The sequence below is a fragment of the Carassius auratus genome, unplaced genomic scaffold, assembly GCF_003368295.1.
Source record: "Carassius auratus strain Wakin unplaced genomic scaffold, ASM336829v1 scaf_tig00006182, whole genome shotgun sequence".
Taxonomy (NCBI): domain Eukaryota; kingdom Metazoa; phylum Chordata; class Actinopteri; order Cypriniformes; family Cyprinidae; genus Carassius; species Carassius auratus.
Window position 1 is genome coordinate 48,175 of NW_020523735.1, and position 27,046 is coordinate 75,220.

A 27,046-nucleotide genomic window follows, 5' to 3' on the forward strand; every position below is an offset into this window, starting at 1 on the left:
CATGCAGACTACTGTAGTTATATATAGCTATACTTTATTATATTTATTATACTCGTATACTTTTATTATATTTTTGTTCCTACTTTTTAGGGTTGAATGTTTATCCAAAATGGCTAATATAGACATGCAAATACTGCATCACACTACACACATAATAAACATTAATTTCTGTTAATATTTTCTACTTTGTGTTAAAAATAATCTGCATTGATTTTTTTTTCCCATAACAGTTTTAAAATATTGCTTGACAAGGCCATGACAAGAGTAACCATTAACTAGTAAACAGTGATAAGATGTAAAGACTATAAGAGAAAAAGATTCTGTTCTTAAAAGGGTTAAATACGGCATAAAATCTTAAAAAGCCTCAGCCTGAGGGATTTTACAATTCAGTCTTATACTTCTTTTGACATGAACTACATTTAACCACACACACACACACTTATTTTGAAATAAATTAAGTACAAAAATAATCATTTTATTTTTAATTTGTAATAATATTTCACAATATTACTGTTTTAATTGTATTTGTTTATTTAAAAGTTTGTAAAAGCCAAAAAATATGGCATACCTAAGGTTAAAATTATTCAGTTCAATACAATTATGAAAATATTCAAGTTCAATGAGTCTAAATTAAATGCAGACATCAGCAGAAAATTAATAAATGATAGAATAAGGGATTTCAATATGTACAGTACAGAATATTTCCCACAATATTAGGCCAGATGAATGCTCTGAACCAATGCATAATACAGTGGGTTGTTATAGGGATGGGAGGCTTGTTGAGTCATTGTTAATCATGATTGTTAGCCTTTAGAAGGTATCAGTTATTAATGAAGAACACATGCTGAATATGGTGTAGCTTAAAGGGACAGTTGACATAAACATTTTAATTAAGAAAGTCACACAGGTTTGGAATGACATGAAGGTGAGAAAATTATTTTTTGGGGAACTATCCCTTTAAGACACTCCTAAATGCATCACTCATAGCTGACTTTGCGTTCTGTGAACACAGCAAAGAAGAACACTCATTTTCGGACTAGAGGATACAGCAGCCGATTAAATCATAAAACCTGCAGCCCTCTTCATCACAGTTTCACTGCATACACAAAAAAGGACACATACTAAATCACTGGCACTTGTTATGCAGCCTATTTTGACACTCTGTTTACACTGAGAAGTGTTAGTTAAAAAAAGAGCAGTGCTGCATCTGAGGCTGCCACTTTATAGTGAAAGCTGTTTCAAAAAACAATTACACCTCTCCATCACATTTATTTAAAGTCTGTTTCCATGGACTGCAGTTCTCAGCCATGGTGAAGTATTGACCATTTGAGTCACCAGTCAAAGGACAGGGGTCTCCAGCTGTATGAGGTTCTGCCAACACTGCACATACAAACCTTCTCTTTCCTCTTGACAAGACAGATTACGACAGATGCTTCTTTAAAACGTCTGTGTGAATAATGTGCTCTTTTTAGGACAGACTATCATATTAGTTGCATCAATGACTTTTAAATGCACCAATAGAAATTGGAATAGAAAAAATAGAAACACTGAATATAAAGTTCAAAAGAGTAGCATTTATTTCAAATAGACTCTTTTGTAACATTATAGATGTCTTTACTATCACTTTTGATCAGTTGAATGCATCCTTGCTTTCTTTTATATATATATATATATATATATATATATATATATATACAGTATTGTTCAAAATAATAGCAGTACAATGTGACTAACCAGAATAATCAAGGTTTTTAGTATATATTTTATTGCTACGTGGCAAACAAGTTACCAGTAGGTTCAGTAGATTGTCAGAAAACAAACAAGACCCAGCATTCATGATATGCACGCTCTTAAGGCTGTGCAATTGGGCAATTAGTTGAAAGGGGTGTGTTCAAAAAAATAGCAGTGTCTACCTTTGACTGTACAAACTCAAAACTATTTTGTACAAACATTTTTTTTCTGGGATTTAGCAATCCTGTCAATCACTAAACTAATATTTAGTTGTATGACCACAGTTTTTTAAAACTGCTTGACATCTGTGTGGCATGGAGTCAACCAACTTGTGGCACCTCTCAGCTGTTATTCCACTCCATGATTCTTTAACAACATTCCACAATTCATTCACATTTCTTGGTTTTGCTTCAGAAACAGCATTTTTGATATCACCCCACAAGTTCTCAATTGGATTAAGGTCTGGAGATTGGGCTGGCCACTCCATAACATTAATTTTGTTGGTTTGGAACCAAGACTTTGCCCGTTTACTAGTGTGTTTTGGGTCATTGTCTTGTTGAAACAACCATTTCAAGGGCATGTCCTCTTCAGCATAGGGCAACATGACCTCTTCAAGTATTTTAACATATGCAAACTGATCCATGATCCCTGGTATGCGATAAAAAGGCCCAACACCATAGTAGGAGAAACATGCCCATATCATGATGCTTGCACCTCCATGCTTCACTGTCTTCACTGTGTACTGTGGCTTGAATTCAGAGTTTGGGGGTCGTCTCACAAACTGCCTGTGGCCCTTGGACCCAAAAAGAACAATTTTACTCTCATCAGTCCACAAAATGTTCCTCCATTTCTCTTTAGGCCAGTTGATGTGTTCTTTGGCAAATTGTAACCTCTTCTGCACATGCCTTTTTTTTAACAGAGGGACTTTGCGGGGGATTCTTGAAAATAGATTAGCTTCACACAGACGTCTTCTAACTGTCACAGTACTTACAGGTAACTCCAGACTGTCTTTGATCATCCTGGAGGTGATCATTGGCTGAGCCTTTGCCATTCTGGTTATTCTTCTATCCATTTTGATGGTTGTCTTCCGTTTTCTTCCACGTCTCTCTGGTTTTGCTCTCCATTTTAAGGCATTGGAGATCATTTTAGCTGAACAGCCTATCATTTTTTGCACCTCTTTATAGGTTTTCCCCTCTCTAATCAACTTTTTAATCAAAGTACGCTGTTATTCTGAACAATGTCTTGAACGACCCATTTTCCTCAGCTTTCAAATGCATGTTCAACAAGTGTTGGCTTCATCCTTAAATAGGGGCCACCTGATTCACACCTGTTTCTTCACAAAATTGATGACCTCAGTGATTGAATGCCACACTGCTATTTTTTTGAACACACCCCTTTCAACTAATTCAACTAATTGCCCAATTGCACAGCCTTAAGAGCGTGCATATCATGAATGCTGGGTCTCATTTGTTTTCTGAGAATCTACTGAACCTACTGGTAACTTGTTTGCCACGTAGCAATAAAAAAATATACGAAAAACCTTGATTATTCTGGTAAGTCACATTGTACTGCTATTATTTTGAACAATACTGTATATATATATATATATATATATATTACTGACTCCAAACTTATATAGTTGTGTTTTATATAGTATGTTTGGATATATTGTATGCATATTTAATTTGATTAATTTGATACTTGTATACTTCTTTCTCTTTTATACTATAGAGCACTTTGAATCAACTACATTTATGTAAAACGTCCCCTTAAAATAATGCTTGACTTGACTCGACTTGATATAAATGTTGATATATTTTGATATAGTCTATGTATTTGGTCTGAAATGGCTAAAAATGGTGAATCAGAGGATCCATCATTTTTAACTTCAAAACCATTGCAGCCAAGAAGATTCAAAATGTTAAAATGCAATAATTAAATCATAATGAAAATATTATGAATATATCACCCAATCATATCATAATTGTTGTGGTTTACTGTACCATGTATTTCTCACCTTGACAGTCCTACAAATATCCTTAATCTGTGAGATCAGGGCCTGTGTTCTGTCATTTCCAGCCACCAAGATGGCTATGGCTTCACTTAGCTCTGTCTATGACAAAACAAAGCGGAATATAACCAAAAATGACAGAACCTCAACAAAAAATTAAAGAAAGAAAACACATGACCAATGCAAAAAACATGTCATCTTTCACAAGAAAGCCATGTCAGACTTGGCTATGCAACTTGTGAGAACCACACTTACAAACAGAACAGCGTGTGAACTAAAGGCAGAGATTGTAAGAATGTTACCAGTCATGACTGGTCAAACTTTGCTGATTTGCATTTGAAATGAGTGATTCAGTGTTTATTGTGGGCCATGACTAAAAGAGAAAATGTCATCATAGCCACCTGGCAGAAATGATGGCTCTTTGGGAGCCGGTTTGGGCATTGACCCTGGAACGTTATATCATACAGTTACTGTACCTCAAAACCAAGAGCCACAGAAGTAGATATACAATAAGAAGAACCCATTTCCTACAATGAGAACTGACCTTCAGCGTAGCAACACTTCAAATAACAGATCAACATACGGTGTCCACCATGCACATGGTTATGTATTTGGAAAGGCTGGTAGGTTTAGTCATTGTTCATCTGGTGGCTGCTGAAGGGAGCGAGAGAGCTGAGAAGAACAGGCACTTACAAAGGACTCAAACACAACAAGGAGGAGTGACTCATTTCTCAGATCTAGTTGCACCCTGATACAAATACCTTCATTATTAGCCATACCACAAGAGGTGGAGATGGTCAAGACCTCAATACCATGTAGGTCAAGAATGCATTGAAAAATGAGATAATTGCTGTGATGTTGCATGTTTTTTTTTGAGCATTATAAAACACATTCTTCCTGTTTGCTTTGTTTAGAACAATCCTTCTTTAAACATAAGTGTCTTGGACCTATTTTAAGCATATTGTCTGTTCTGTAACATGCAATTTTTGGTGCTTGCTAAAGCTTATTGCAATTCCTTATACTAAGGGTTAGCGATGTGAACAAAAACTCTAACCTGTTGTAAACTCAAACACTGGATCATTTGTGCTACAGACATGAACGACACCTCAAATTGTGTGGTTTGTTATTGTGGTATTAATACTGTAGTTTTTAAAGTGATTGGATTGGATTTCATAGAGGGGGGGGAGGGCTCTTTTAAAGGAATAGTTCACCCAAAATGAAGATTTGCTAAAAATGTACTCAACCTTAGGCTATCCAAGATGTAAATTATTTTGTTTCTTCATCAGAACGGGGCTGGAGAAATGTAACATTACATCACTGGCTCACCAATGGATCCTCTGTAGTGAATGGGTGCCGTCAGAATGAGAGTCCAAACAGCTGATAAAAACATTGTATGAAACAAAATCAACAAAGGCGTTTCAACTTTTAACCGCCTCTGGTCAAAATACTGGTCCATGATCCATAAAAACACTTCCTCTAATGAAAAAGTTCATCCCCTGCTGTCCTCTGTCAAAATACACTGGACTGTTTTAGACCGCTTTCATTTTTAAACAATGCTTGATCTGCGTACATTTCGCTCCTGATTCAGATGAGATTAGTTTTTCACTGGAAAAAGCAGTTTTATGGAGAGAAATATCTTAATGATGGATTTGTTTCTTACAAACACGCAGCTTCAGAAGTTTTTGGATGGACTGGAGACATGTGGATTACTTGCAGGTTATTGTGATGTTTTTGCCAGCTATCTGGACTCTCATTCTTACGGCACCCATTCACATTCAGGATCCACTGGTGAGCAAGTAACATAATTTGCCCCAAATCTGTTCCGGTGAAAAAACAAACTCATCTACAGATGGCCTGAGGTTGAGCAAATTTTCATTTTTGGTTGAACTATTCCTTTAAACTTGACTTGAAAAATTAACATAAATAATCGCTTCTGAAATGCAAAACGCTTGTTTTATTAGACATATTAGAGGCAGAAAAAAAATCTGAAAAAGACTAAATGTTGGTTGAGGCAGGAGCCATGGCCACTGATGGTCTGTGTATGTGTGTTTCCATGTGGGTTGGTGTTGATGCTAGAGAAGTTAGGTGAGATCAAGCCCCTTGCAATGTGTGAAAACTGCTGGGTAGCGTGCTATACACACATCTGTCTGGTTCACAGCGTCACACACCACAGTCTTCATTTAATTTCGTCATTTACACCAAACAAGCAAAGTTAAACAATGTAAAAAAGCATTGTCTAGTTGCCGAAGACACAAATCCTCTACCTTCTGTCTCTTGTAGATGTCTGGCAGCGGGGCAACATCACAGCCGAACACTGTTGATGTCTCACAGGTGAGGCAGTATATGTTGATCTTCTCTTCCTCATGCTGGTCACACATCAGCTGCTGTTGTTCTGTTTTGGGCTGGGGTGGTCTGTAGAGTCAAAACAGAAAAAGATTTATGGCATGACATAAAGGTTAAAGATTTGCATTGGAAAATAATAAGTTGCAAAATTGAGCTATGATCACTGTGCCCTTTTGCAAGGCTCTGACAAGAAGTTCAACAACAATCATAAAAGAATAATTATATATAAATACATTATATAAAAACTATATAAATAAATATACATTAATATAATTTATTTTATTTAATTACACCACTAACATGCTATTGGAGTTAAACCAAATTGCCTTTTTTTCAGGGCAATAACAGCTTCTTACAATACCTTTTTTATAGCTATGACTTTAAGGTGTGTGTCTGTACAGAAACTGACTTTCATATACAGGTGCTGGTCATATAATTAGAATATCATCAAAAAGTTGATTTATTCCATTAATTCCATTCAAAAAGTGAAACTTGTATATTATATTCATTTATTACACACAGACTGATATATTTCATATGTTTATTTCTTTTCATTTTGAAGATAATAACTGACAGCTAGGAAAATCCCAAATTCAGTATCTCAGTAAATTAGAATATGACTTAAGACCAATACAAAGAAAGGATTTTTAGAAATCTTGGCCAGTTTAAAAAGTATAAAAATGAAAAGTATGAATATGTACAGCACTCAATACTTAGTTGGGGCTCCTTTTGCCTGAATTACTGCAGCAATGCGGCGTGGTATGGAGTCGATCAGTCTGTGGCACTGATCAGGTGTTATGAGAGCCCAGGTTGCTCTAATAGTGGACTTCAGCTCTTCTGCACTGTTGGGTCTGGCATATCGCATCTTCCTCTTCACAATACCCCATAGATTTTCTGTGGAGTTAAGGTCAGGCGAGTCCTGTTGGAAAATAAAATCTGCATCTCCATTAAGTTGGTCAGCAACAGGAAACATGAAGTGCTCTAAAACTTCCTGGTATACGGCTGTGTTGACCTTGGACCTCAGAAAACACAGTGGACCAACACCAGCAGATGACATGGAACCCCAAACCATCACTGACTGTGGAAACTTTACACTGGACCTCAAGAAACGTGGATTGTGTGCCTCTCCTCGCTTCCTCCAAACTCTGGGTCCCTGATTTCCAAAGGAAATGCAAAATTTACTTTCATCAGAGAACATAACTTTGGACTACTCAGCAGCAGTCCAGTCCTTTTTGAAGTGAGACACTTCTGACGCTGTCTGTTGTTCAAGAGTGGCTTGACACAAGGAATCTGACAACTGAAACCCATGTCTTTGTGTAGTAGTTTTTGAAGCACTGACTCCAGCTGCATTCCACTCTTTGTGTATCTCCCCCACATTTTTGAATGGGTTTTGTTTCACAATCCTCTCCAGGGTGCGGATATCCCTATTGCTTGTACACTTTTTTCTACCACATATTTTCCTTCCCTTCGCCTCTCTAATGTGCTTGGACACAGAGCTCTGTGAACAGCCAGCCTCTTTTGCAATGACCTTTTGTGTCTTGCCCCTTCTTGTGCAAGGTGTCAATTGTCGTCTTTTGGACAATTGTCAATTCAACAGTCTTCCCCATGATTGTGTAGCCTACAGAACTAGACTGGGAGAACATTTAAAGGACTTTGCAGGTGTTTTGAGTTGATTAACTGATTAGAGTGTGGCACCAGGTTTCTACAATATTGAACCTTTTCACAATATTCTAATTTTCTGAGATACTGAATTTGGGATTTTCCTTAGTTGTCAGTTATAAACTGAAATATATCAGTCTGTTTGTAATGAATAAATATAATATACAAGTTTCACTTTTTGAATGGAATTAGTGAAATAAACAAACTTTTTGATGATATTCTAATTATATGACCAGCACCTGTATACAGTACAAATAAAAGGAAATATTTTTTTTCTTGACTAATAGTATATTTCCCTAAAAATGTGAAAAGCTCAATAGCATGAAACAATTTTAATAGCAATCAAAATCTTTTTCTTTTTTTTCTTTTTTTTACCATACAGCACCACAAAATAAGCAGCAGATTGTTTTAACATGGCTTTATAAAAATAGATAAGGGAACACTTCTAAAACTACATATAAAACTAAAATTTGAGTTAGAATTCTGCGTCCTACAATAATATAAATAGACGGTCTCAATTCAATTCGGATTTACAGATGACATTGATTGTTATATCCATCTAAATGTGTATGTAATGATAAACTACATACAACAAGCATACTTTCTTTGTGACAGAAGAGGTACAATATCACCTTCCTTGGGGTGACTCACTATAATAGAAGCTAGTGTGAAATTTTGACTTTAAAGGCATTTACAACAGGTGCTGCATTTAAAAGTCAGTTGATGCAACTAATATGATAGTCTGTCCTACAAAGAGCACATTACTCACACAGACGTTTTCAACAAGCATCTGTCGTAATCTGTCTTGTCAAGAGGAAAGAGAAGGTTTGTATGTGCAGTGTTGGCAGCAGGCCTGCTGAAAACAAAGTCTCTGTTTATAAAAGATTGCCATCCAGTGGATGTCTGCTGATAGAACAGTTACATAAAATGATATTAGGGTGGAAAGCAAGATCATAAATATAGGTTACAAATCTATTTATACTTTTTGCCTTTATATTTGTCATTTTTTCTAAGTGATCTAAAAACAAATTCTCAAACTATAGAATATATTTGAATAAGATTGTCTGAAAATTACAGACATTCTTGGAATACCTAAGAAAATAAATAAAAATAAGACATTTCACTTCCATAATGTGATGTATTTCCGAGTTAAGTTATAATAAATTAATGTATAATAGGAATTAATCAGAAATGTTTATATTAGAATGGAGCCAGTTTATAATATTTGTGAATATTGACTGAAATCAGAAACCAATCAGAAAGCAAACAAGTAATAAAGGGTTGTTTAACTTATTTAGATGAAAGATTGCAAACACAAACTATTTTTACTTTATTATACTATTTTTTATTTTAAGGAAATAGTCTCTTTTAATTTCAATATTTTTTTCTTATAAAATCCAGTTTATTATAACACACACTTGATCTTTTGTGTCTTTGAAACAACCTCTACATTCTGGTGACCTGCTTTTTTGTCAAAGACACTAATAAACATGTTACATTACGTATTCATGATACGCACCTGAGTGTTTCTTACCTCAAAGTTCTTATTATAATCTTATTATACCCAATTATGCATATTTTTCACAGGAGGTCTCATGACACATTGTTTATTGCCGCAGGGATAAAGCGTCCTAGTTATATTTAGTGTTTTGGCTATGGATTGGAGCAGTCACCAGAGCCTCAGGTCCCATGTCTTTGTTGCATTTACGTGACGTGGCAGAAAATCTCCTACAAGCGGGTAAATCACATATTTGTGTCACTACACAGGGTTTAAGCCTCACTGATGAAACAGAACAAGTGTCGGTTAGTGGTGTGTCACAAGACTTTTGAAACACAATTAAAATCTGTTGGCATACAGTGTATTTTTGCTACACCGCTTGAGGTATTGATGGATCTCTATACAGAGAAGACTGCTTTGAAGTATGTACAACAAATAGCTTTCATTCATAGCAGTGCTTCCAGAACAGAAATGTTTGTTCTTGGTGCATGGAACAGGTCTGAAAAAAAAAAAAAAACACACACACACACACACACAAAAAAAGTGTGCTTTTGAGATGCATCAAACTTGAAACTGACCCAGTAGACTCAGATTTGTAAATATCAATGATACTAGCAGGTTCCTCTGAAGGCCATATACACCGTGCCGGTCCAATACCACCTCATGACAAGACGGGCAACAGAAATGTCCCCCTGTGACACAGTGCCCCGGTTTTGCCAAAGAGGGTTGGAGGCCTGAACCAGTGAAGGATAAAAGATGAATAAATATTTATCAATGAACATGATTTAATGTTATAGCATTTCAGAGAGAGAAAAAAATCCCCTGAGACCTGAATTTTTATGTAATAAAGAAAGTAAGAGTTATGAAAAGAGCTTACCTGATGTAAAAGGCAAAACATGTGACCAATTAAAGCAACACTATGTACATTTTTGGCGCGTCCCGCGGAATAACATTCTAACCGGAGCTTCTTCTCCAAGTCTCCTATCTATGGCGATTCACGCTGGTATGTGTTACTCCGCAGCGGCCGGCGACTACCCGAACAGGCTACAACAGTCTAAAAATAATCACTTATTTTAAATGTAGCGTAGTGATTTGGGATAAGATAAAAAGGCGGTGTGGAAGATTAATTTATGATGTACTTGATCATTATATACATTTTGCACAGGTAAATCCACTGAAATCTATGAAGGTAATACAGTAGCAAAACTCCAGAGGTTGAAAATCTGAATGTGAGAACTTGTCTTTCATATTTGTAAATTGAAATTTACACTCACGGTTCTGATGTGAAAGGCTGAATCTTTCAATTTACACACATACAATGATCAAAACACAAATAACAACACAAATGTTATCAAATAATTGTGTGGAAGGGATTTTCCTGCTTATCTGAACACATGCAAATTTTTCAAGGCAGAATCAATCAATTACAGAGAGCATCAATCACTTATGACAGTGCATTTAAATAGAGCTGCGTTTACCAAGAGTATAGCCTATAATAAGAGAGCATTTATGTTTTTGGAAAAGGCAGCACCGAACAATGCAGAAAAAACATAGGCTATATGTTTGAGTTATTTCACAATAAACCTATTGAAATTTTACCGTAGTTTGTGCAGTATATTTATTTTAATTTGAATGTTAAAAGTTCATATTGCTCATGTTCTATTCTGTATTGTTAATATAACACATACACTCTCTGAATAAAAAGGTTGCATTGGAGTTTTGGTGTGAATGAAGACATTTTATTGATCGATGCCCAACCAATGAACAACGGCAGTCATCAAGTGCCAAGAAGGAAATTTCTGTTATATGCATATCTATCAATTATTTGTAAAATACTGCAAACTATTTTCACAGAATATCCTAAGCTTTTATAGGATTTTAAGACACTGCATTAATATTGTCATTCAGGTATTATCTGGTAGACAAATAATGCAATATTCAGCTTTTCACATCATAGCTGTGAGTGCAAATTTCAATTTACAGATATTAATATGAAAAGTTCTCACATTAAGTTTGAATCACCACCGTTGCTTGGATAGATGGTTGATTTTGCTATTTTGTTTGGAAGTATTTACTTATCAGATAGAAAATAGATCGCCTAACTGACAATATTTTGTCTAAAATGTTGGTTATATTTTTATTATATTGTATCATGATGTCCTCAATATCATCACGGCTGTGTTTCAGTCTTAATCTAAACTAACAACTTTACATGAGGACTACAACAACTGCCCAATTCATGAGAATTTACACTCACATCCTTATGGTAAATGTAGTTTATGGTCGCTGTATTTGTTGTAAGCAATTTACTTTTAGGCTAATATGAGGTAATATATGGTGTAGAAAAAAAATTGAAATTCTCTTCAAGTTAATTTAACCACAGAACTTAATTTACTTGTAAATCCAAATCCGCCATTCCAAAAACCCACAAGGAAATCCAGAGGGAATGGATAGCTTTAAAATGTTGATTATCTTCCAGGTTTTAGGACTACAAACTGAACAGCTCTGTTAATTAATTTTCTGGATGATTAAAAGAGAATGATAGTTCAACATGATAAATAGGACACTGCCACACTATATATTAACCAATACCTGGTAAACATCATTGGCACACTTCCTGCAGAGATTATGCTGACAGGGTAATGACCACAGGCTTGGTGAATATCTCTAGACAGATGGGGCAAATGAGCTGCTTCTCTAATTTGTCCACTGAACTCGAGTCTCCCATCGCTGGTCTGAAGCCCAAAGTAAAGTTTATCCCAGACTGCTTTTTGGACACCTTTCAAGTCTATAAAACAAAGATCCTAAACTTTCTTTCCTTCTGTTATTCTTTGGTCTTTACTCTAGTGCCAATCTTCATCCAGATGCCCACTCAGTTCCCAACCGAGTGGCTGTAAATATATTTGGGCTGTGTTTGTACTGGCTTGGGTTATTGTCCAAACTGCACACCATCTGACATCACTAAAAGTGATGCTTAGTCCTCTATCACAGGGGCCCAGGGCCAAGTGAGAGAGGGGTAGGAGGACGGATTCCTCTGTACTGTGTTATCTCTTGTAACTTGAGCAGAAAGTGGGAAGGCTGGCAGGAGGAGACGTGGCAGCTGGTGTGTGCGGCTTAAAAGCTAACAAGACAACCAGTCCATGAGCCTGAGCAGACAATAACATAAGACACTTAAAACAAAGTACACTGAACACATGCCCTGAGTTGTCACTGGATGACATGAAAATGACACGGATACTTGCAAACCAAATGTTTACATATTTCATATAAGAAACGTTTTCTTATTTTGTTGCTGCATTTTTTTTTTCAAAAGAGTTCAGTTGTTGTGGGCATGTCTCATTTTGTTATATTTCAATGAATCTCTTATTTACATCATGTCTATGCATTGTTTGTTATAATACAGGAATGTCAATACCATGTCGTTTTCAAATTAGCCGGAAGGACTTGAGTAGTTGTATCAGGTGTATTTAATTAGTGTTGAATAGGCTCTGCAGGGCTTCTCTCCAGGAATTGAGTTTGACACCCGTTATAATAAATGAATCAATAAGCGAGGAGGTATTCTGTTGCAGTTAATGCTTAACACTGAAACTTTATTACCTTTTTGAGATAATTCATTAAACAAGTTGCGATTTGAGGAGTATGCACTTATATTTTCAGTTTAATGTTTGCTCATTGTCTCAAAGACCATGACCAGAACAGGTGAACTATTTTTCTGGAGGTACAGCTGGACCATGAACAGTGGGTAATGATCCATCCTTGACTTATTTAGCAAAACCTGTCTTGAATTGTCCCTCATTCAGAAAGCAGTGAACAGGAAATTGATCATTAGTGGGGCTTGTACAATATCACATATTGCACAGATAATCAAAACGGCTTGATTATTGAGACCTTCAATGATTGTGGCTCTGAGACAGATACAACAAATTTCATACAATTGTTAATTTTAATGGGAAAGTTTCATATTATCAGGCTCCAAACTAAACTTCTCTTTTTTTATAAACGATAGTAATATGTAAAAAAGCTATAAGAACTCATAATATTGTGAGGAGGAATGCTATCCTCTGGCACTATTTGTTGTTTATCATTTTCTATGTGGCCGGCAGCCATATCACCCTGGAGCCCAAGACCGGTTGCCCACTGAAGCTAAGCAGGCCTGAGCCTGGTCAGTACCTGGATGGGAGACCTCCTGAGAAAGCTAGGTTGCTGGAAGAGGTGCTAGTGAGGCCAGCAGGGGGTGCTCACCCTGTGGTCTGTGTGGGTTCTAGCGCCCCAGTGTAGTGATGGGGACACTATGCTGTCAACAAGCACCGCCCTTTGGATGAGACGTTAAACCGAGGTCCTGACTCTCTGTGGTCATTAAAAATCCCAGGATGTCTTTCGAAAAGTGTAGAGGTGTGTCCCCAGCATCCTGGCTCAATTCGCCCATTGGCCTCTGACCATCATGGCCTCCTAACAATCCCCATATCCACTGATTGGCTTCATCACTCTGTCTCCTCTCCACCAGTAAGCTGGTGTGTGGTGAGCATTCTGGCGCACTATGGCTGTCGTCGCATCATCCAGGTGCTGCACACTGGTGGTGGATGAGGAGATACCCCCTGACTATGTAAGTGCTTTGAGTGTCTAGAAAAGCGCTATATAAATGTAAGGAATTATTATTCTATTTTTTCATCTGAATATTTCTCATTGTACTGTTTATGGTATTAATAAAAAAAATTAAGTTTTAGGATGTTTATCATTGTAGGGTGGTTGTGTCCACACACTGCTAAGACACATATGCAAATACCATGTAAAAATGAATTTTGCATCCTATGTCCCCTTTAAGGCTAGATGGGATACACCTACAACCAATGGGCATGCACACATCAATACTGCTAAATTTTTGTTACAATGAACAATAATTACTAGTGCTGACATTAATAAAACGCAATCTAATTGATTACACAAGGTAACATTAGCACAATGCCGACAACAAAAAATGTTACGTTGCCCCTCAGATTATGCTTTATTAACACATACACCTACCCTAAGCTTCCAGTCAGTAGTGGAAATAAAATTTTGGAGGTTGACATTAATGCAATGCATTTCCCATGATGATACAATTTCTTTCATTCAATTTTCACTTTGTATACACGTTACATCAAATGTGTAATGCCAAATCAGTTGGTGAATTCTTAGAAAAGCTTTTTTTTTTTTTTTTTCATTATTACTGTTGACTGTACATTTTCATTTTGGTTAATTTTGTCAAGTGTAATTTTAAAAAATTTCTAAAGTAATTTATTTTATTATTATTATTATTATTATAAAACATGACAGTTCTGGTCCTGGATGCAGATCTTCATTCTAAAGTGTTATAAAAAGTACAAACTTTTAAGTTACAAACATTCTTCATATTTCCTTCTTTTGTATTCCACAGAAGAAAGAAATTCATAAAGGTTCGAAACAAAAATTACATAAAACTTTTTATTTTTGGGTGAACTTTACCTTAAATATTGATGCAAAAAAAAAAAAGAAAATTCTATACTATACTATATACTATATATAATACTATATTGTAAAAATAGCCCTTGATAATGTGGCTGCATGTGGACTCAATTCACAAATTAGCATGGGCTCTTATATTTTATTGCTTGAACAACCAGACCTTCCCCAAACGTCTAGGAAATAATTTTTGACCCACTCTCTGCAAAGCATTGAAATTGGACTGCAGCGGTCATCACACACCTGAATCTAACCTTTCCACATTACCATCACCTTGGTTAAATCTGACTGTGCACTTATAACAGGGCTGTTAATGAGTGTATGGAGTTGTACGCTAAGCTGATTACAAGCTTATGGGTACAACTTTAGCACATGAAGCTGTAGTGTGATGTTAACGATAACAGACCTGAGCTACCATTCATTTCCAAACATAGACAAACAGTACAAATTAAAAAATGGAAACTTGAAAGTCATGTCAACATGGGTGTAAATTTAAGAATGTAACCTTCATGCAGCAGAAGTAACAATCACAATAAGAATCATCTTAAAGTCAAAATTTTACAAATCCCCATTTATTTAATGAATTTTGATTCAATAATATAAACAGACAATGAAATATGTGATGCATTACGAACCATGCTGAATAAAAACAGGAGGAGAATAGCGATGTAGTGCCGTGGTTCTTGGTTCGTTTTTTGCTGTTGGTAAATTCAGACCAGACTTGGCTTTTCCCCCTCATCAAACAGGTTATTACACACAGCATCATAAAACGTAACATGTGCACTGGTGAAGAGGCCAAAACCTCTCAAATTATTTCAAATAATAGTTATCATTTGAACCCCCAAAAAGTGGCAAAAAATTTAAGTTGTTGACTGCAGAAATGGGCATTGTGCATTGAAATCAAGTTTTCCAGTGAGCATAGCAGATAATATCCCAATGAACGTCTGCTTTCATCTCACTTTCTTTTGGCAAGTTTATTCTCTGAAAGCAATATCCAGTTTTTATGCAATGAAGTAAAACTTCTTGGCTATAAGAAAATGCCCCACAAAATGCCAACTAGAATAGACAGATGACCATACACTACTTGAAATTACTACATACATTTCTATTTGCACACAGAAACAAAATTGTGTACAATCCAAGTATATACTATTGCATTCAGAACAACAATTTACAGGGAAAACATTTGGCATCTAATGTACTGACTCTAATGTAATGTTTCTAACAGTAATTGGCTGACTATTGTTAAGTCGTTCACATTTAACACAACGGGCATTTTCTTATTGCTAAAATCACGAGGCTCTTGCACATCCAAGTTTTGAAATCAAGTTTACACAGTGCATCGTTTCACTCAGAACAAATCATACACATTAATCTCAATTCTGATATACTAAAAATAAATAAGATCATTAAAAATATTTCCGTTGTCATCGTATGTCCTAAGAGCACAAAGAAAGCATGGGTTTGCTCAATGATTTGGCATAGCGCTCACCAAAAATAGGGTTGATCCCATTTCAGCCCCTAAAACTTCACATTTACAGAGATTCCCGCTTTCGCAGTTGAGAAGTAGTTGTAAGTGTTGAAGCTATTAGGTTTGCATTAGAAGCCTCCTATGAAGGTAGTGGGGAAAAAAGTGCATAGAAACAAACATCTTTCACCAGCATATTCAAGTGTTCTGATTTTAGGGAAATGTACGACCATTGCACATGGCTTGAAATACCGAGCATGGCACATCAGCTGACATGTGAGGCATCTGCCTTAACTTTAGTCAGAAAAATTTGTTAGACTGCTATTTCTTGTCATTTGCGTACGATTGACCATTTCAATCTTAAATTAAATGCAATATAATGCAAATGTAACAGATGACTGCAAACTTGAGAATGGAAAACACTGGCATCTAAAGAAGCAAACTAAAAAAGGTGCCATGTTGTGCATTTGTATGAAGATAAGTGGGAGGGGTTTTTGCATGGTCCTTTATTGTATAGTAGTGGCATGCTGTTATTGCTTTGCATGCACTCACATGATCATTCCACTCATGTCCATGCTTCGAACAAATTAAAATAAATAAATAAATAAATACCCAGAACCAAAAAGAAACACCCCAAAAGTACAACTCACTTCCTACCTGAAACACTGCCTAGTGGCATCAGTCTCATAGCTATATTATTTTAAAATGAACGGGTAGTTATATACGCACAGACAGACATACACACCAATGGAGACAGATGAAGAGAGACTGGCAGAGGCTTCCTTGTCTTTTGGCAAACTGCCACTCGATTCCAGTGGGTTAGAGTCAGGGTATGGCTCAGTGGCACAGTTTAGTCCTTGTGCCATGATGCCCTGCGGTCAGCACACTACATCAGGGGCCTTAGAGTCCATCAACAGGACCCTTCAGTAATGACTGGGACCAGGACCAGGCGGGTGGCTCATTTCTGGGTGTTGTACGTGGACTGCCTGCTTGCGAAATTTGTGGACTCTGAGGTGTTGATGGTGGAACTGGGCTGGATCAAAATAGGGACATTTGAGCCTACAAAAAAAATAAGAAAAGGACAGAAAAACAGAGAATAAGATAATAAAGGACAGAATTAGGATGCTTTTGCTTTAACAAAACTACAAAACAAGGGTCGACCAAAAAGAGTTTTGGACAATGTCAAGATCAGAGTAGCCAATATGAAATACAGATATTATAATATTATTTAATTCTAATAATAATATATATATATATATATATATATATATATATATATATATATATATATATATATATATATATATATGGGTCAAAGACGTTAAGATGTCCGCATCAAGAAAAATTTACAAAAGTGATTTTGTGTCAATAGAAAGCACATTAAATGTAAGTAAAATGTCTACTTTTAAGGTTTTAAATAAGTTTTTAGAGAATAAAATGTCAAAATTTGGTTGAAATAATGTTACATTCATTTCAGTGTAACACAATATTTATGCACAAAATTCAAACACCATGCTTATTCTGACCTGTACATATTAAAATAACTAAATGAATAATGGAGCATACTAAATTTGATTGTTTTAAATTAGTACAAAATTCTTACTGACAAATGGGCAAATCCTAGGATAGTGGCAAATTTTAAAAATGTAAAATTACAACTCATTAGTATTTGGGGTGAAAGTAATTAATCTTTGAATATGTCATAAATAGATTTTTGTGTTAAATATGCCTGACAAGATTGTTACACTGAATGACATTTTACTGGGTGTCTTCTGTAAATCAGGGCAAAATGTATGATATTTATGTTTTGCTCAGAAAAACAAAAACAAAATTGCAATTAAATAAAACTGAAAACTTTTTAAATTTTTTTCTTGGGGGGGGGGGGGGACTACAACAGTTTAAAGCAGTATTACACTTTTCTTTTATGGTTAAACACTTTTTCGTCTTTGACCCATATATATATATATATAATCTCAAAATGGTCAAATATAAGATGACTTATCGGTTTATTAGCACTATCATGTTGAAGTGAATTAAGTTGTGGCATGAGTTTATGCAGATAAACGCAGACTCCATTTGCCTTTCATTTGTATGAAGCCATCTATCTAGAATTAGCCAAAAGTACGGAACATTTTACTGGAGATGCACTGCCTGTAGGTTTTGAATGTCTGAGGGATATGTGGGATTTCATAGCAGGAAATATACACACTGGGGTGTAACAGTACACAAACGTGATGGTTCGGTATGTATCTCAGTTCTGAAGTCACGGTTCGGTACGTTCCAGTACAGCAGAGGGAAAATTTAATATTTTTTATTATTTATCAGTGGTTTTCTGAACAAACAGCTCTTTCTTAAAATAAACTCAACTACAATTTAAATTTTCCTAGGGATAAAAATCTACTGAAGCTTAAGTTACTGTTAACTGAGTTTACAATTAACAACTTAAAAATTGTAAACAATCAACACTTAACTTAAAAAAAGATATATGCCAACATGTAAATAGCACATAATGCGGTATTTAAAATAACTTCTAAATTTTATAAGTTCTATTTGTTTTTTAAATATATTAATTCACATTTGGCTCTCATAACAGATTTATTTAAAAATACATTAAATAATTAAGACATTAACAGGTAAAGTAAAATTTGATGATAATAAACTAATTATATTTCTTTTCATTTATAGCAAACTACTGAGCTGTGGACACTGATGACTTCCTGATCATGTTTCATGTTTCCGTGGTTGAAACACTGATTGAGCAATTACAGGAGTCATAAGATGTTCATTCATGTTTATTTCGCTTTAAAACTAGTAGTTTTAACATGTACTGAGGCGTTTATATGAGATATGTCACGCCACATCAAAGAGCATCAAAACTGCATTTTTTGTTCGAATTTCCTGAATAAAATGGACATAATTTGAAAAATTAAACTCTGATTCTTATCAAAAGTAATAATACATGAAACTAGAAGTTTCTTGTGAAGTGGTTAAAACAATGCTGTATTTATTTAGTAATCATGTACCGAACCGAAATTTTTTGATACAAATGCGTGTACCGTAACACCCCTAATACATACTAGGCCTACACTGTTCTCTATAGTGAAGCAAATCAAATGCTGTTTCCTTGGAATAAGGCCAAAGATGGTCACAGCTCTGCACTAAGAAACATACCTCCCTTCCCTGATGCAGCTCTTCCAAATCACCGCCTCACTAACAGACAGCATCCATGTGTAGCAAAGAATGAAAATAGAGGATTTCTTAAATTGATTTATGCTTTACATTCTAGCATTTCAATAAAATGGGGAAAAAAAGCCCTCATATATAAATATAAATCTCTTATTTGAAAAAATGGAGAGGTAAAGAAAAAAAAGTGACACGAAACAGAAGTGGGATGGTAAAATAGAGGTTTGAGGTAAGATGAAGTTGACTTTGCTGAACAGATGGCTGTGTGACAGACCAGTGGTGCCTCTGTATGAAACTGCTCATGTTGACTGCATTTCTATCGATGAGATGGACCTGCTTTAACAGCTTTGCTTCATGCTGACACAACCTTCTCAATAGAAATCCCTCTTCCTGCTGACTCACCCTTGCACTCACTAGCCTTCTAACATCCTCTAACATAGTGAGTGGTTGTATTGCTGGATAATAATAATAACTGTTGTTTTTGTGTGTGTGTGTATTCTTTCAGCATTTGATGCATTAAAAGTTCAGAAGAACAGCACTTTTGTGAAATATAAATTTTGCAACAATGTAAAAGACTTTACACAAATGCACTTTTACAATTATATTTTTTATAATATATACTTACAATTATTCTGTTATTATTATTATTATTGATATATTACATACTATAAAGCTAGTAACCTCTCAACTGTGTGGTCTGGCTCAATAATAAACTAAAGGGTCAGATAGATCCTGGTCAACAAACTCCAAAACCTACAAGAGGTTCAAAGTACTTGGCAGAAAAAGGCTCGGCCTGACAACATGCAAAACAAGGACATCCACAGCACGCACATGCAAAGAATTAGATCATGCACGGGCCTAGTAAAGCAAACACAACTCGAGACCTCAAGATCTGTAATGCAGGTCACTGGCTTTGGGTTTCAGTTCATTGCATAGTCTTTCCTTAAGAAAACATTTGTCTACTTAATGAGCTTAGAAGGTACTAGCACCATTTAATAAGCCTCAGTGAGGTTGCCAAGAGACTGGGTCTTAATAAAAGTCTGAAGTGACCAGATCACTAAATTACATAATGTTTTTATTACATATGTACCTTGTCAAAATGTATCGTGGTTTTACTAAAAAAATAAATGCATTTGAAAAAAAAACAAAAAAAACATGGTTATTATAGTCAAACTAAGGTAACCACAAATTAACCATGGTTTTGCTGTACTGAAAATGGCTTAACCATGGTTTTTGTAGGAAAAAAAACCTGTGGTTATACTAACGATAATCAATCCGCATGACTATATGCAATGCACACATTTAGAGCATGTGATCTCTGCAACACCCAGATGTACCAAACAGATCCTCCCACCTCTCTAATGAACATGGAGATGTTAGTCCTGTCTGAATCGATATGTGGAATTTTAGACGCTGGGTGACAAGAACTGTAACTCAAACGTTTTTTAGGGGCTGAAGGAAATGCTTGGAATCACAGACAAACACAGGGTTGTGTAGGTAGACAATCACAATGGAGTGACTCATGCTGTTAATGAACATTCAGAGTCTTACAAGTCATTTTGCATCCGGTATAGTTTCACTGCAGATTTCAGGACCAGGACTAGGTATAGGCTGGACAATAATTATTGTTTCACCTGTCGAATAAAAGGGAAACCATTATCTTATATTAGAGGTCACAAGAAGGATTTCAAATACAACAAAGTAAATCCTAAACAAAAACATTTGAATGGTTTGGTGAACCCGCAACGTGGCACTACTCCTTGTTTACTCAATTTGACAGTCATACATTTGCCAGGGCTAAATTTAGACGCAAAAAAATTGACCAAACTCCATCTGCTTGCACTGCATAAATAACAGAAAGGCTATATTAACATCGGGAAGACAAGAGGTGCTCAAAATACCCAATGCCCTTGATGACTGATACATACATCTCTTGAACACTCAAAATGGCCGAGGACAGACAAGTGAAATAAGTCTTTTCTCATCTGACGCGTCAGTTTCAGTATTAAACATGAAGTTAAACTGAATATACCTTCAGGTAATTTCAAACACTAGATTAGACCAGAAAACAGACCTGGACTATTTATATAAAACACTGTGCAACATTTTAAGATTGATAAGTGATTCTGACTACCGGTATTCAATTTGATATGAATCTGGATGCAATCTATTTTCTTTTAGACTACAAAACATGTCCTTTGTCATATTTATCTCATAATTAAAGGACTTGAGAGTATGAGACAAGCATGTTTATGATGTTGAAATCCCAAACCTCAAGAATGAACAAATATAATAAACAACCTCAGAGGGAGACCCAACTAAAGCAATGACATCTATATATATACAGAATGGGAGTTATAAACAGCCGCATGTTTTATGTTTTTGCTTGGTCTGTTAAATTTGTTCCTGCTGTTCATGCCACCTGAGTAACATCATGTGCAGAGATTAAGACAATGTCTCGACTGGAGCTGAGGCTTTAGCATTGAGTTTCTCCTTGTAAAATAAAGATGTTACATGGCCAGCAGTGCTTGATATTAATAAATGGATTCAGTGTATTTACTGTATTTTAACTAAATGACTGCAAGTTGCTACATTCACTGATGTCTGCCTAAGAGTTGTGTATATTTAAAAAGGTTAAATTATCCACTACCATTCTGTTTGGAGTCAGATACATAAAATACTTTTATTTAGCAATGATGCATTGAATTTATTCATCGGAGCAATTCAATTCGCCAATCCCTGAGTTCAAAAGTCTTCTGAACAACTCGTGACATCAACAAACCATAAGCAATATGTTATCAGTCAACTATCTAAAAGAAGATTGTTACTAGACCCCTTCCCAACCAACTCAAGGCTCACCTCCACCATCCTGCTCTGCTTTGATCTGGGCCTCCAGGTCTTCTGGGTCCACGTACTGGTAGTTCTCATCCTCCTCTGGTGGTTTGCACTTCCCACAGCAGAAACAGCAGCAGCAACAACAGCAGCAACAGGAGAAAACGGCACAGCACATGACCATAGCCTGAAGCAGAGACACAGACCTCAGATCAGAGAAAGGCACATTTAATGCCACATCATTGGGAGAAGTTTGCAATATGCAACATCCAGCTACTAGCCAGATTTAGCCAGTCATTCACTATGTTTGTCATGCTAGGAAGTTTGAGGAGCTTTCTGAAAGCTCCAAAGCTGAAACACAAGAGAAACTATTGGCAAAAAACTAAATACATCAGCATTTATTTATAGGTTTGGAAATCAAAACAGGCTGATGCATTTTAATCAGGCTCAGTTGTTTTGCTTTCTACATTAAGCTTATTTGAGAAAATTATAACATGTGGATCAAAAGTCACTATTATCTGTAAAGTAAAATCTAAATTTTTAGCACCTCAAAGACAAAAAAGCACACTAAATAACGTCTGTTAACCAAGTCCACCAAGTGCCTATAGTGTTAAACACTGTTTATTTTTGATTGCCTTTCCAAAAATACTTAACAAACAGCAAACTTCACTCCAAGCAAAACTATGTAATTCATTATTTCATCAAAACGGTCTCTCTGGGTGGTTAACATCACTTCAGAATTTCAGTTTAGGTCAACACATTGAGACAATAACATAGCTTTTTTTATGCAACAGTAAATAAAAGCTCTGTTTAAAGTGAACTGAGTTCTCACCTTAAAATACCACTTTGACATGAGAAAATAGTATTTGACACTCTCTTCTCCAAACTGCTCAGACACGTAGAGCCCCATGGAACCGTATTCATCGTAGATCTTGCACTTGGTCTCATCAGTGAGGATTGAGTTGGCATTGTTGATTTCTTTGAACTTTTCTGCAGCTTCAGGGTTGTCTGGATTCTTGTCTGGATGGTATTTCAGAGCCAGTTTTCTGTAAAACAAAGGATTTTGTAAGTCCTGAATCTTCTGTAGAAACAAATTTTGCAGAACATTAAAACAAACAATCAAACAATTGATCAAACTTTGATTTTGTATATGACGGTTATGCACAATACATAAAAAAAAAAAAAAACAATAATGATTTTTTTTTGCAGAACTTAATATTATATAACATTTTTTTATGAATCTCATTATATCCATATACTGAAATAAGTTTTGTCAGAATAAAGGCAAACGCTTATCACTTTAAAGTAAAGAGAATTATTTTGTTTAAATATAGAAATAATGATACAATGCTGAACATAAAACAAGTTTTAATAAATGTATTAATAAATAATTTAAAACCTTTTTTGTTAAATATAATGAGATTTGAGGTTTAATTATCTGGAGGTTAACCATAAAATAAGCAACAAAAACAATAACAAAATAATAAAAATTATTAAATTAGCATACTGTAATAAATACTGAAAAAATCATATAATATTGATATGCTAAAATAAATGGTAATTTTTTTTAATTATAGTGCAATAATTCTGGTACATAGTGCAATAATTGGCAGTATGACAGCAGCACTGGTGAATGTGGTCTTGAATTTCTATAAACAGGTTAAAAATATTTTTCATTCACCATTTCTAAAGAAACCTGAAAAACTGCAAGTTAGCGTCAGCATTTAGTGTACCTGTAGGCTCTTTTAATGTCCTCTGCTGTGGCTCCTTTCTCCAGTCCCAGTACCTTGTATAAACTTTCCCCCGTAGTGGACATCTTCCTCTGAGGCCTGTCAGAGGGTGGCTTGGTGTCTGCCATGATTCAACGCTGAAAAATAAGAAAAAGAGACTGCATTTTGCATTTGCATATATATAAAAATGCATTCATTTTTGTGTCCAATGGGAGCTGCTCTTCAAAGAACTCAGCATCACATTATTGACATATAGAACAATGTACACAGCCGAAGCAAGCAGAAAGCACCCAGCTCACACTGGGCAAACATAAGGTGTGACGAAGCTAAATCCAGGTGCAGCTATCAGATCAGGCTTATCCTTCAGGAAATGTTAAACACTAGAGACAAAACTTTTATGCAATGCTTTCTCTCATAATCACAGGTTGCAATGGTAGGCAAAGCAACGACTTCCCAATTCTCAATTCCTTGGCTTAAAATAATTATGTTTTCCTGATCTCACAGATTACATCTCCATGTTGACAAAGTCTAATAGCCGCATAAATATACATGACACCTTCCCTGATTATTAAAGCCTATTTTAAGTGGTTTAAGTCCTAGAGGGTCAACTGAGTGTGGATCTTTCGGAGACATACCTGCTGAACCACATCAACACTATTGTGTAATTAATAATTCTCAAATTGAAACTGGCACACATTCCTTTTCTATATTTCTATATTTTTTTTTAATGCTGTTCTTTTTCACTTTCTATACATTATATAATATGAAAAAAATGTTTAAGTATGATTACCACAAAGATATTAGGCAGCACAACAGTTTTCAACATTGATAATAACAAGTAAAGTTTCTTTCAGCATATCAGAATGATCGCTAAAGGATCACGTGACACTGAAGACTGCTGAAAATTCAGCTTTGCATCAGAGAAATCAATTTACATCCTAAGTGAAGAAATAATGGGAATTTATTTTATTTTTACATCAAAAACCCTACTGTTGCACTATTCCAGTCTGTACATGTCCCAAACCCAAGGCCAAAGTGACTTTTGAAGCTTGAAATAATTTAATTCATTAATTCAAGAAAAGTTTGGAGGCAGTTAAGAGATGATCACACGGCCAGAGGTATCAGAGGCTGCTAAAACAATCAGAGCACAGATTCAGGTCTTCGTTAAAGAACGCAGTACACTAGAAAGCCAAACAATCACCCGTATCAGACTACAGCTGTGCAAGCTTCAGATGAGCCTCTGTTCACCAAGCTGTAAGGTTATCTCAGGCTTAACTATACGGTCAATGTATTTCAGATGAATCTAGCAGCTGTGCCTCGTCTAATGAGAATGCACACTAATTATACACTTTCTTCCCGATGATGACAACTGGCTCAATGCTCCTAAAATGTAGCAGTCTGACATGATGAAGCTGATAGAACTTTATATGACATTTCAATTCAAACCGCATGCAGCTTATGTCAACACTTGTTTTACTGGGCAGCACAAAATTGTTAAAAACTGAACAACAAGCACTTTACAAGCCAAGGTAGCTAATATAATAACATGATTTTCATAATTCTGCCAGACGTTTGAAGAAGCAGCTGACTCGGAGGTCCTGAAATTTATTCGGCAGTAAAGATATTTAGAATGTTACAGAAAATTATATTTAAAAGAAAATGCTGTTCTTTTGAACTATTCTATTCATCAAAGAATGATGAAAAACAATGTAACATAGTTTGCACAAAAATGTGTTTAACATAACACCAAATCAGCATATTAAAATTATTCCTGAAGGATCATGTGACACTGAAGACTGCTGTAATGGCTGATGAAAATTCAGCTTTCCCATCACAGAATAAAATGATTTGTAATAATATTTACAATATTATTGTATTTTTGATTTTTTTATTGTTCAAAAAGAAGTAGAAAACAGTATTTATTAGAAACAGTGATATCCTCTCCTCAACTTCATTGGCTTTCTACATGAATAGTTTAGATGCACTTGTAAACAAGTACAGTTGAAGACAACATTCGCTGCAGACACACCTGGATTGAGTCCTGTAATGTTATGTGTCATTGATAACGTTATTTTTATCCTGCCGTGGATATTTATCTGAGGTATTATGATAGTCATCATATTACACTACTTGTGGGCTGTTGTAACGTGCGTGGTGTCCTGTAAAACTATAATCCAATCTTATCCAGTACAGATTACTATCCCCTTTAGACCCCGTATTTTCCTTCAATCTCACAATTTAACTATGACCTGCTTGGTTTGACCTGGACAAGTGTAACTAAAAAAAAAATCTTTAAAGCTTAGTTAAAACAGGCAAACATGGAGTTTACTCAACTTTATTCGGGATTATTGGTAAACCTATAAGGATATGAGACCAAAGCACGAGACGTTACTGGCCAATTCACATTTTAGCGTCAACAAAACCACTTCGAATATATAACCCGTGGCAGATTTACATTCATATTGTGACACTCACACACGATGCTGACTGGTTTATGAGTTCATTATGAATGTGTAATCACTTTTATCAATGAAGCAAAAGGCTGACTAGGCAGTTAGCATTAGCCCGCATAGCCACAAGAGGAGATTTGTTGAATCTGGGCCACGATTTTAAGCATAGCCGATTAAAACTCACCTTGAACTGGGTGGTACTACGATATTGTAAATTGTGGCTGAATCATAGAAGACTCAGCCGAATGGTTCTTTAGATATCCTATGTACAGCTCCTCATTGTTATCGCCGCATGCCCTCTCTCCGAGGACGCGCTTGATTGTTGGAGTCGACTCTTTGAACCTCCAACATTCGACTCCTTTGAAAGACGGGGCGCAGTTGTACGATTGATTCAGTGGCCTCGAAGCTTTAGCGGAACCGAATCTCGTTTTATGGATTATGACTGTGGAATTCCATTGGGAGTAATCGATGCTTTGACTTTAATCTACTCAAATGATTCCATAACCGATTCTATGATGAATAAATGGGTAATGTAATCTTTTTAACAGTCAAGGCAAGAAGACAAATTAAACGCACGCACATAAGAAGCAAGCGACTAATTTATGACTTACAGTTATCCGGAATAAATTCATGTGAGAAAAATAATCAGGCTTTGTGTAGTTA

At 35.6% G+C, this 27,046-nt stretch overlaps 1 protein-coding gene and 1 pseudogene across 3 annotated transcripts; both read right to left on the reverse strand.

Annotated features, from left to right (window-relative positions):
- Nucleotides 1-1,331: 1,331 nt before the first annotated feature.
- LOC113071142 (tripartite motif-containing protein 54-like) lies at nt 1,332-17,054 on the reverse strand (annotated as a pseudogene).
- LOC113071145 (dnaJ homolog subfamily C member 5-like) lies at nt 15,277-26,988 on the reverse strand. Of its 3 annotated transcripts, XM_026244509.1 has the most exons (7): nt 26,568-26,988; nt 23,937-24,070; nt 23,036-23,249; nt 22,231-22,390; nt 20,923-21,005; nt 19,360-19,398; nt 17,129-17,247 (listed from the first exon to the last, which is right to left on the reverse strand). In XM_026244509.1, exons 2-5 carry the CDS (start codon nt 24,059-24,061, stop codon nt 20,926-20,928), a joined length of 579 nt encoding a protein of 192 aa, XP_026100294.1. In that variant the 5' UTR covers nt 24,062-24,070; nt 26,568-26,988; the 3' UTR covers nt 17,129-17,247; nt 19,360-19,398; nt 20,923-20,925. The 3 variants fall into 3 exon arrangements, with proteins under 3 accessions (XP_026100292.1, XP_026100293.1, XP_026100294.1); XM_026244508.1 differs by lacking the exon at nt 19,360-19,398 and having other exon boundaries at nt 17,113-17,247; XM_026244507.1 differs by lacking the exons at nt 19,360-19,398; nt 20,923-21,005 and having other exon boundaries at nt 15,277-17,247; nt 26,568-26,984.
- Nucleotides 26,989-27,046: the final 58 nt, after the last annotated feature.